At 37.4% G+C, this 11087-nt stretch overlaps 1 protein-coding gene and 1 pseudogene across 2 annotated transcripts; both read left to right on the top strand.

Annotated features, from left to right (window-relative positions):
* The first annotated feature begins 866 nt into the window (after window positions 1–866).
* On the top strand, window positions 867–3993 carry LOC147497700 (protein CORTICAL MICROTUBULE DISORDERING 4-like). Its single transcript, XM_086560047.1, has 5 exons — window positions 867–1058; window positions 1196–1997; window positions 2397–2579; window positions 2672–2763; window positions 2881–3993. Exons 2-5 carry the CDS (start codon window positions 1212–1214, stop codon window positions 3605–3607), a joined length of 1788 nt encoding a protein of 595 aa, XP_086416173.1. The 5' UTR covers window positions 867–1058; window positions 1196–1211; the 3' UTR covers window positions 3608–3993.
* Window positions 3994–9055: 5062 nt separating this feature from the next.
* On the top strand, window positions 9056–10765 carry LOC147497699 (G-type lectin S-receptor-like serine/threonine-protein kinase At5g35370 pseudogene; annotated as a pseudogene). Its single transcript, XR_015195215.1, has one exon. The product of XR_015195215.1 is annotated as a G-type lectin S-receptor-like serine/threonine-protein kinase At5g35370 pseudogene (transcript).
* The last annotated feature ends 322 nt before the right edge of the window (window positions 10766–11087 follow it).

Raw genomic sequence — 11087 nt, 5'->3', positions numbered from 1 at the left:
TTTATAGTCCTTGGGTATGAACATTCAATGTTCATAGTCATTGGGTATGAACATTCCATTTTCATAGATAGTCCTTGGATATGAACATTCAATGTTCATAGATAGTCCTTGGATATGAACATTGATTGGATATGAGCATTCAATGTTCATAGTCCTTTGGGTATGAACATTCGATGTTCATAGTACTTGGTCATTTAGGTATGAACATTCAATGTTCATAGTCTTTGGGTATGAACATTGAATGTTCATACATCAATATATTGTATAAGGTACGTTCACCTATTTGGATATGAACAATCATTGTTCATACACCAGTAGAAGGCATGAACACTCATTGTTCATAGTAAAATGACAGAAAGGGTAAAATCGAAAAATATTTATTTTAAATCCGGGTCATTTGTTCTTAAGGATTATTTTCACGGAAGGGTATAACTGGCATTTTAAAAAATGTAAAAAGGCGGGGCCAACTTATTTTGTCCTTAAGGATTACTAATTTTGAAATAGTGGGTTCGTGAGTTACTTTTCCCCAAAATTTGTTCTTGTGAGTTAATCACAAAAAATTGTATCCTCTAGACTTCATTTTCCCCAAAATTGAGCCTTGGGGCCAATTTCTTGGGAAAAAAAACACCGAAAAGAAACCAAAAAAAAAGATACTCGTTTGAGTGAAGTTGTGTGCGTGAACACTTGGGCTGGGCCTTTAAGTTGTCCGGGCCCAATTTTACAAAATGAGAAGGCCGAAATTAGAGCCGTCCCGGCCCAATTACCAGCTCCCACAGGCTGCTCATTCTCCAGGACATATTTGTAATAAAACTGAAAGGACCAACGCGTTTCAGTTATTTCACCAAATTCGACCGTTGCTCCTCCAACGTTACCAAAAAAAGGTCCAAATTTGAAAAACATATTAGCTCCTCTTTACCAACCGTTATCATCACCCTCAATTCTCCAACACCATCACCATCTTCTTCTCTTCACAGTCACTTCATCTAAAAACCAAGAACAGATAAGGCCCAGCCCCATTTCAGAGAAAAATCTTGATTGTTTTTCATTGACAATTTCAGGTGAACTATCTTAACTTTCCTTTTGTTTCTTTCTTCATAAATTTCACTATATACATATTTTCTTGTATATGTTTCGAGTATATTCATAGGTTTCATAGTATTACATAGATTCTAAATAAGGGTTTTGGTTCTTGCAGCAAATCTTTAGTAATAATGGCCACATTGGCACCTGGGATTCTGTTAAAGCTAATAAACAGCATGAATAGTGGAACTAGAGCGACTGGGGAACATAGAAGTTCACTTTTACAGGTAACTGATATAGTTCCAGTGGATCTTGATGAAAAGAATCTATGGCCACAACATGGATTCTACATTAAAGTTTCTGATTCTTCGCATTCGGTATATGTTAGTTTACCTGATGAACAAGAAGACCTTGTACTTAGTAACAAAATGCAGCTTGGACAGTTTATTTATGTTGATAGATTAGAACCCGGATCGCCTGTTCCAGTTATTAAAGGGACGAAAACCATACCTGGAAGGCATCCATTAGTTGGAACACCGGAACCAATAATGGCGATGAAGAAAATTGGGGAGGATAATGAGAGAAGTTATAATTTGAGACAGTCTGTTCATAGAAGAAGTTCCTGGGAGCAGAATGTGCCGGGTAATGGTGTTTCTTCGCCTTTGGTGATGAAGCCGGTAAATTTGGATCTTGATCAATGCACACCAAGGAAAGAGAGGTCTAGTTCGATGAGAATGGGGGCCAATTTTTCGGTTTCACCTATAATTAAAGGAGGAAGAATGGAGAAGGATGGAAATGCGAGCAGTGTTTGTAGAGCTTCAATGAGTGTTGGGCTCTTTGCTAAGATGGTTGATAAGGGAGAAAGTCCTGGATGTGTAAGGAAGAGCTGTATGACTCCTTCTGTGTCAAAGCTTCCTAGGAGCAGGAGCGTGTGTGATCGAGAGCCTAGGATTCCATGGACTCCATTTAATCCCACTGTAGGTACATTTTGCTTTGCTAATGTTATATTTTCTAATGTACATTTTAATTGAAATTTCTGTGGAGAAGGTACCGCCCATTCAATAGTACTATAAATTGCGTTGTTTTTAATGGAAATGTATATATGTGATGAATGAATATGTTATCTGTTATATTGGATTGTCCTAAGAAAAGAATGCAACTTTATAACTGCCTTGTGCATTTCAATTGGTATGATTAACATCTGACATTTTAAATGCTAGTCTCTTAAGGAGTTGCAGCTAAATTGTCTGTTGCTCTTGCACCCATACAAATTAACTTAAAAATCAGTAGCTTTTATTGTTAGCTGCCTAATTGAATAGATATGAAAAATGGAACTAAATATATACTCGTGTATGCGCTATTTGGGTTTGTTGTAGGAAAAGAGGAGTATGACTCCCCCACCAATAAAGAAGAACATAACAGTAGCACCCTCCATCGCAGTGACGGGAGACGCACAAAACTCTTCGCATTCTGTACTGGGGGTCAAACAACAGTGTGCCTCCAAACAAAGTAACAACATAGGCATGTTGTTGCCCGGAAAACTAAGCATTCTTGGGAAGGTAATCATATTTCTTTCATGATTTTTCTTTACTACATATCGCCTTTGCCTATGACGTCTTGTCTGATGTAAGTTTGATTTGGCTTGCTGCAGGAAGCCATACATAACAGGGAAACAACTCAGAAGGTAGCACTTCAAGCTCTGAGAGATGCGTCCGCAACAGAAACTTTAGTTCGAACTCTCAAGTATGCAGACCTGACAAGAACCATGTTTCTTGCTTCGTGCAATCTACATCAAAAAGAGCTGTTGAAGTTGTAAGTTATCATGAACTTAATGAATGAAAACTCGTGTTATTTTTGCAGGATGCTCTCAGACTTGAGTAAATCTGCAAAACCCGATGCCCCAACTGCCTGCTTAGATCAGTTTCTGGAATTCCATAACCAGATTGTACAAGCAGTTAGTGACATGGAGTCTATACAAGCAGCTACTGCAAGTAACGAGATACCTCAAACACCACTTAGGAAACGGCAAGAAGGGTTGAAAAGACATCCCGAGGATGATGCTTACATCTTACATGAACATAATTCGATGGATCAAAACTGCGACTCAGAATTGAGTTCCTCCAAAAGAAGATCTGCATTATACAAGTCAGTTTCAGTTGCTACCCATGAAAGAAACGACCTGAAGTCGAACATTGGGAAGATTTCAAGGTCTAGTACGACTCCGAAGGCTTCGGATAGAAAAGGAGCATTAACCCTGATTGGAAAGTTTTCTCTAGATACTGTCTCAGAGAATGATGAGAACAGGAAGCCGGCCTCAAACCACTTCAGCAACACTATCAAATTGGGCAAGCAGATAGAAACAGAAGCTGGAAACTGGTTTATGGACTTTTTGGAGGAAGCTTTAGAAAAGGGTATGAAAAAACCTAGAGGAACCACAACGAAGGATACTCGAAAAATCCCCCAGTCTCTCCTTTTCAGAGTTATCAACTGGGTAGAGGTGGAGCAGACTGATGCCAGTAAAAGGCCAGTCCATCCAAGAGCAACACAAGTAGCCAGAAAATTGAGAATCAAAGTAAAGAATCCTTGAGGAGGGACTGGCTTGAGTGGGGATTGGAGGGAAGTTTGGTGGATTTGATACAATTTGTACTCCATTGTTTGTGGTGTGTTTGCTGCCTTGTATACATGTAATAGTTTCGTAGTATTCTTTCAGGAGATCAAAATGAGAGGTCCCTCAGTGAGAATGAGCTTTCAGCAAGCAAAGTTTAGTCTTACAGGGGTTATTGACAGTGCATGGTTCAGTAAGCAAAGTTTAGTCTTAAAGTTCGATAATATTCATTCTTGACAGTGCATGGTAGAGACCAGCTTCTGGTGCTTTCTTAATCTGCATTAGATTGTCCATATACAATATGATGTATAAACAAGTCTGTAGATGTATAAACAACTCAAAACCAGTGTGGAAGGTGTTTGGTATCATTTTTGTTGTTGTCGCTTGGCAATCCACTAAAAAAAAGAAAAATAACCATTGAAATTGAATCACTGTAGGATCTGAAGTATTGTTTTTTGAAGTGGGCATTGGTTGGTTGTATAAGTTTGTATTTGGTTTTCTCTGTTTCAAGTTCAAGTCGGAATAGACAAGTCTTTGTATGTTCCTACTCAGCCTTGTATATTCCAACTTGAGAGGGGGAATAGGGAGATATGAAGACATTCAGTAGTATATAAGGGAAAGAGAATATAGAGATGTATGAGAAAGAGTACTCATGTCTCCATATTCCAGCATGCCTTGACGAACTCTTCATGACAAGGCATATCCCTTATTTAGTCTTCAATATTCAAGTAGCAGTCAAGCCTCAACTGCAAGTATGTTTCATGTAGCAGTCAAGCTTAAACTGCAGTCTTCAGTATTCAGGTAGCAATCAAGCCTCAACTGCAAGTATGATTCAGTGCTTGATCAAGCATCAACTCGCAAGTATGTTTTGATTAGCGATCAAGCCTAAACCTACGGATCTTGATTCGAGTACCCATAATAGTATTTTGTTGACTTCAACAGTGATATTAATAGTAGCAGCCAAGAAGCGCACATCAAATCAGTGTTATCCTTTGCAATTTAGATTATGAAAGTCATAGCAACGAATGAAGTGAGTAGCAGCCAAGTAGTGCGCCATCAAACCGGTGTTATGGTTTTCAGTTTGTATCGTGGTACACCTTCAAGATCCGAGTTAGGCCATTGCTACACACCGACAGTTTCACCTCCAGAACGTCTCAACAGTTGTTCGAGTTCTTCAACTAAAAACAGTTCTATGCGAAAGAGGGAGCAATATTCTTATCATTTGTTTTTTTTTGTAATCCAATCTGTAATTTGTATAGTTTGCGTAATTACAGCTTGAGGGGGAGTGTTAGAATATATCAATATTAGAATATGTTAGTATTAGCATATGTCCAATATGGAAAGTCCCACGTTTCTATAAGTGTGGACATCTATATATATCTAGTAGTTTCTATTATCATGTTTTAGTTTAATATAAGTATGTAACTCTAGGTAGAGAACAGTCTCTCAACCTAAGAACTCTTTAACCCTAATCAATCTCTAGTCTTCTTTGGTCTTCTTCTTGGTGTCTCTAATATATCAATGTCACAACTCTCCTAGCATCACCACTAACACAGAATTCAACAGTATGTATTGGGCCAGTAAACCTTAAGAGAGAGGGAGGGCTAAGATTGATGAGGGGGAGATATAAAAGAAGAGAATGGATGCACAAGAGAGGTGGAGGAGAAAGGGAGGTCTAGAGTGAGGGGAGACGACCAGAGGAAGAGACATCCAGAGAGGAAAGAGAGGAGAGAGAGTGGAGGTGACTAGAGAGAAGAGAGTGAGGAGACGACCAGAGGAGGAGACATCCAGAGAGGAAAGAGAGAGAGGAGGCGACTAGAGAGAAGAGAGTGAGGAAACGACTAGAGGATAGGGAGGAGACGACCAGAGGAGGAGACATTCAGAGAGGAGAGAGAGAGAGAGAGAGAGAGAAAGCGACTCTAGGAGAGAGACAGAAGAAGGAGGAGAGAGGGGAGAACTACGGCGCAACTTGATCCCCCAGTAAGGTTGTACGTAGGCAACCTAAATAGGTTCAGCTGATGAATTCAAATCATGAGTATTTCTCGTCTTCAGCATCAAACCGACGAGTCGAGACCTATAAGAATAAAGGGTATGAACTGGGTTCATACAATCTTCTTCAACATATAGATCAAAAGTGCCTACTTACAACAACAAAGAGAAAGATGTGACTTCTTAGGTTTCACTATTCTGTTTTAAGAACTGAAGGTCTTTCATTTGTAATTGCACAACTTCTTTTGATAACGGCTTTGGCTCTGGGACACTGTCTTCCTCACTACCTTTAACTACTCTGTTTGCTTTTTCACGAACAATCCTATCTATTTCAGATTGCCCAACTGAGGGAAACACTGCATTTAGCATGACATATAGTAGTCTCAGCTCTCGTCTTCTTCTTCAATGGGGGGCCCTTAATAAAGCAACAAACACAAATTGCCTCGAATGCCTTCTTTGCTCGAATAACCATGGGAATAGCGGGGATTGCCAAATTCATCTTTGCTCTTCTATGCACTAAAAATTCTAAATCAGGAAGAATGAATCAGCCTACTCGAACAGGATATAATACTGGTAGCTTTGAGAAAACTTTCCAAGTACAATTTCTTATTGATTTACGTTGAAGCTAGATCCTAGAAATTTGAAAGTTCAAGTACCGAACAAAAACCCACATATATTGAAGGATCCAAGAAAATTTATACTCCTAGACAATATAGAAGAGAGGAAGATGTGATATATGATATAATAGTCCAACTATATCATATTCTCCACAAAGTAGTCAACAAGTCAAAATTTTTATAGAATTTTGGTTTCTAAATTGATGTGTGGGTTACTCCTTAAGTAAAGAAAAATTAGCCAAATTGCATAACATACTTTCTCCAAAAATTCAATTTGGGTAATGTATTTTTTTTCTTGTCAATTGGGGTAACCAAATTAGTAAATTGGTCAATCGGGTTAATATGTGTTATCTTGTCGCACGTGAGCAAAATAAACCCTCATTCTTTTGTTCGCACGTGAGAAACCAAGCACGCGTCGAAGAACTCATCTTCACCATTATTTCCCTATGAATAATGAACAACCCATCTTCGCCATTATTTCCCTCCAATCAATTAAGTGTGGCATAGGAACCCCTAATGCTGCATCCAGTGTTCCTGCTTCTTTGTCATTATTGATTGCGACAATTAAAGAACCCGTCTTGACTTTTCTCTTTAATGTTAAGTTTTAATCGTGATTAATGATCAATGACCCATCTCTCTTGAAAAAAAAAATTGCTATGGTGATGGTATAATTGCTAGAGAGGGTGTGTATAGGACTGTTAAAGTTTTAAATTCGACGCATGGTTTGTTGATTTGGTGCTGATTGGTGCCGGAATTTGTACTGTTTTACCCGTTGGAATTCATATGGTTGATAGGTTAACGTGTCTACGATTATCAGTGTGTTTAATTGCTATGGTGAAATCAAGGGTCTCATTAAACTCTTATTTTCTTCTTGTTTACTTACTGTTAGAAATTGGGTGTTGCCGTGTTGGGGAAGAAGATGATTCGACTCAATTCTAAACTCAATTCTAAAGTCATTCCAATTTTGTACTTTTTGGAATCTAATGCACCTATTCTGGTTTTGCCATAAGTTATTCTGGTTAAGATATCCAAGTATGCATCTGAAACAAGAAATGAGGCCCCTTGTTCTAACATGGTTGAGTATAAACTCCCTCCCATCGACCCATCTCACATAGGTCTCGTTAAATAATCTCTCCGTTTTTCCAAAAAGAAATAAAATTTGGTCTGTTTTTATTTCCCATTTTATCTTTTTTTTTTTTTTTTTTTTTTATCTTTTTGGAATTGAAAATTTCCTGACTATATGTAAATGTATTTTTACATAGTCATATATATATGTAAAACTATATTTGCATAATCATTAGAGCTATAAAAACTTAAATTTACATAGTAACTTTTGGGATTGAAAATTTTCCGACACCTGACAGAATATATGTAAATGTATTTTTATATAGTCATATATATGTAAAACTATATTTATATAGTCATTGGAGTTATGAAAACTTAAATTTACATAGTAACTTTTGGGATTGAAAATTTTTCGATGACACCAGACATAATTTAAATTTAAATTTTCCTATGAAAAAAAATTTCATATGAAAATTTAAATTTAAATAGGTTAAGAAGGCTGTAATTTTATATTGTCATATGTAAATACAAATTTACATGGGATGACGTCGATCCGGTTTGTCCTTAAAGCTGAAATTATAAGTAAAGATTGATGGCGTCGGCCCGATTTTCCTCAGGGGGGTATTTTTTTTATCAAGAGTGCTTTGGCTTTGATGTTATGTTTTTAAATAATAGGGAGGTTTTATGCATTTGTTAAACATAGGGGGTTTTTGTGCAACCATTTAAGTACCAGGGAGATTAAACCCATTGTCTGGTATCTGAGATGTCTTAATTTACAAGAAATTGGGCCCGATTCAAAATAACCAGACAACGGGGGTTTAATCTCTTTGGTAATTAAATGGTTGTACAAAAAAGCCCCGAAGCCGAACAAATGCATAAAACCTCCATATTATTTAAAACATAACATCAAAGCCAAAACAGACCAAAATACCCTTATGAACTCTAAATTTATATTTCGAATTTAAAGAAAATCGGGCTGACGTCATCCTCTGTAAATTTGTATTTACATATGACAATATAAAATTACACAGTCTTCTTAACCTATTTAAATTTAAATTTAAATTTTCATATGAAATTTTTTTTCATAGGAAAATTTAAATTTATATTCTGTCAGGTGTCGTCAGAAAATTTTCAATCCCAAAAGTTACTATGTAAATTTAAGTTTACATAGCTCCAATGACTATAAATATAGTTTTACATATATATGACTATGTAAAAATAAATTTACATATATTCTGTCAGGTGTCGGGAAATTTTTAATCCCAAAAGTTACTATGTAAATTTAAGTTTTTATAGCTCCAATGACTATATAAAAATACATTTACATATGTTCGGGAAATTTTCAATCCCAAAAGGGTAAAAAAGGAAATAAGATAAAATGGAAAATAAAAACAGACTAGATTTTATCTCTTTTTTGGAAAACAGAGAGGTTATTTAACGAGACCTAAATAATAGGGAGGTTATGTGATATGGGTCGATGGGAGGGAGTTTATACTTAACCGAGTTAGAACCAAAGGGCTGAGCCTCATTTCTTATCAAAACAACTCTAGAGGCAGGATTTTTTGATAATCACTCTCAAAATCATTTACATCGTAGAAACAACTTACTAATCCAGTTTTTCTATTTTAATAACCTTAATGACAAAATAACTTGGCCCGTATTTTTTCTTTTTTTAAAATACCACTTTTACCCTTCCTTCTGTTTTATAAGTAATCAAAAGTTTTTAAAATAACCCTTCGTCTTCTTTTCTTCAGAGTGAGTGAGAGAGAGGGAACCGGCGAGCATCCCAAGGAACGAGTAGTGTTCGGGCTGATTGATGGCTTGGGCGATGTGTCGTTGCTGAGATTTGGGTATCATACTCCTCTGCAAGTTGCCAAGACACCCAATTTGGATGCCATTGCTTCAGCCGGAGTAAATGGACTTATGGATCCTGTTGAGGCAGGGTTGGCTTGTGGGAGTGACACAACTCATATCTCTTTATTGGGGTAGGATCCAAGAGTCTATTAGTGTCGTTGGTGGACAAAAGAGAAGAAGTCTTCCACTAGTTGCATTGGTGCTTATTCCTTCGTCTAAAGTGTTTTTGTTGATATCACTTGTACTTATTGGGTTCATTAGATGGAGAAAAGTAATGCATTCCAAAATGAAAAAGGTAAAGCTAGGCCGGATAAGCTCTCATTCTTCAACTGAAATTGATGATTTCTCCATTCCAGGTTTACCAGTGAGAGTTGAGTACGAAGAGCTTGATGTGGTGACTAATAAGTTTCAGTCTAAGATTGGCTCTGGCGGGTTTGGTGATATCTATAAGGGAACTCTTCCTGATAAGACTATTGTGGCAGTGAAGAAAATAAGCAATATGAGCAACCAAGGGAAGGAAGAATTTTGTACTGAGATTGCAATAATTGGCAACACTCATCATGTTAACTTGGTTAGATTGAGAGGATTTTGTGCTCAAGGACGAAAACGTCTGCTTGTGTATGAGTACATGAATCGTGGATCCCTGGACAGAACACTCTTTGGCGCAGGACCAGTTTTAGAATGGCAAGAAAGGTTCGACATAGCAATGGGAATAACTCGTGGACTTGCGTACTTGCATAGTGGATGTGAACAAAATATCATTCATTGCTATGTAAAGCCTGAGAACATACTCTTGAATGATCATTTCCAAGTTAAGATCTCGGATTTTGGACTTTCGAAGCTTTTGAGCCCTGAGCAACCTAGTCACTTTACCACAATGAGAGGGACACACGGATATCTAGCACCAAAGTGGTTAACTAGCTCTGCAATCTCAGACAAGACCGATATTTATAACTTTGGGATGGTGCTACTTGAAATTGTTAGTGGAAGAAATAACTGCTCTTTGAAAACCCAAAGCCTTAGTACTGGCATTGACAATGATAGTGGTGGTAATTCATCACCATCTACAGTTGCAGTACCTGTTTACTTTCCTCTCTATGCTTTGGAAATGCATGAACAAAGGAAGTATATGGAGCTCGCTAACATAAAGCTCGAAAGGAGGGTGACGAGCGAGGAGATAGAGAAACTTGTGCGAGTGGCCTTGTGTTTCCTACATGAGAATCCAATATTGAGACCAAACATGGCAAATGTGGTGAGCATGTTGGAAGGGAAGATTCCTCTGGGTGTACCAAGAGTGGAAGGATTGAACTTCTTGCGGTTCTATGGGCGGAGATTCACTGAAGCTTCAACCATTGCAGGATCTAATATGGTGAATATGCTCATGTTGTTTCCAGACGCAGATGCATCTCAAAGCAGCAACACAACTGGCTCATACAGCTCCCTTTCCTACATATCTTCATAGCAGATCTCTGGTTCAAGATAGCAAAGGCAAATTAGTAGCGCGTAGCATCCGAGTGAATATTATACCTTGAATTTTGTTTTTTAGGAGTTCCTTGAACCTTGTTGTAAATTTAATATTTATGTATGTACCATACTAAAGATTTGTGTTGTGAAATGAGTGACCCATGGTCTGACAAATAATTAACCCTGTCCAAGCAACACACAGAATAAAATTTTAGTAGCTACGATGATTTGTTCATAGTCCAATATGGGTATGAACAATCATTGTTCATAGTACAATAGTGTTCTCACTGATCATTCCTCATGTTGTTGAGGTATGAACAATGAGTGTTCATAGTCGAATAGGAGTATGAACAATGAGTGTTCATAGTCCATTAGGGGTGTGAACAATGATTGTTCAGTATAAACAATATTTGTTCATAGTCAGGTGTTCTCACTGATCATTCCTCATGTTGTTGAGGTATGAACAATGAGTG

Source organism: Coptis chinensis, chromosome 5 (genome assembly GCF_015680905.1).
Source record: "Coptis chinensis isolate HL-2020 chromosome 5, ASM1568090v1, whole genome shotgun sequence".
NCBI classification, from domain to species: domain Eukaryota; kingdom Viridiplantae; phylum Streptophyta; class Magnoliopsida; order Ranunculales; family Ranunculaceae; genus Coptis; species Coptis chinensis.
This window is presented reverse-complemented; position numbering and strand designations above follow the sequence as displayed.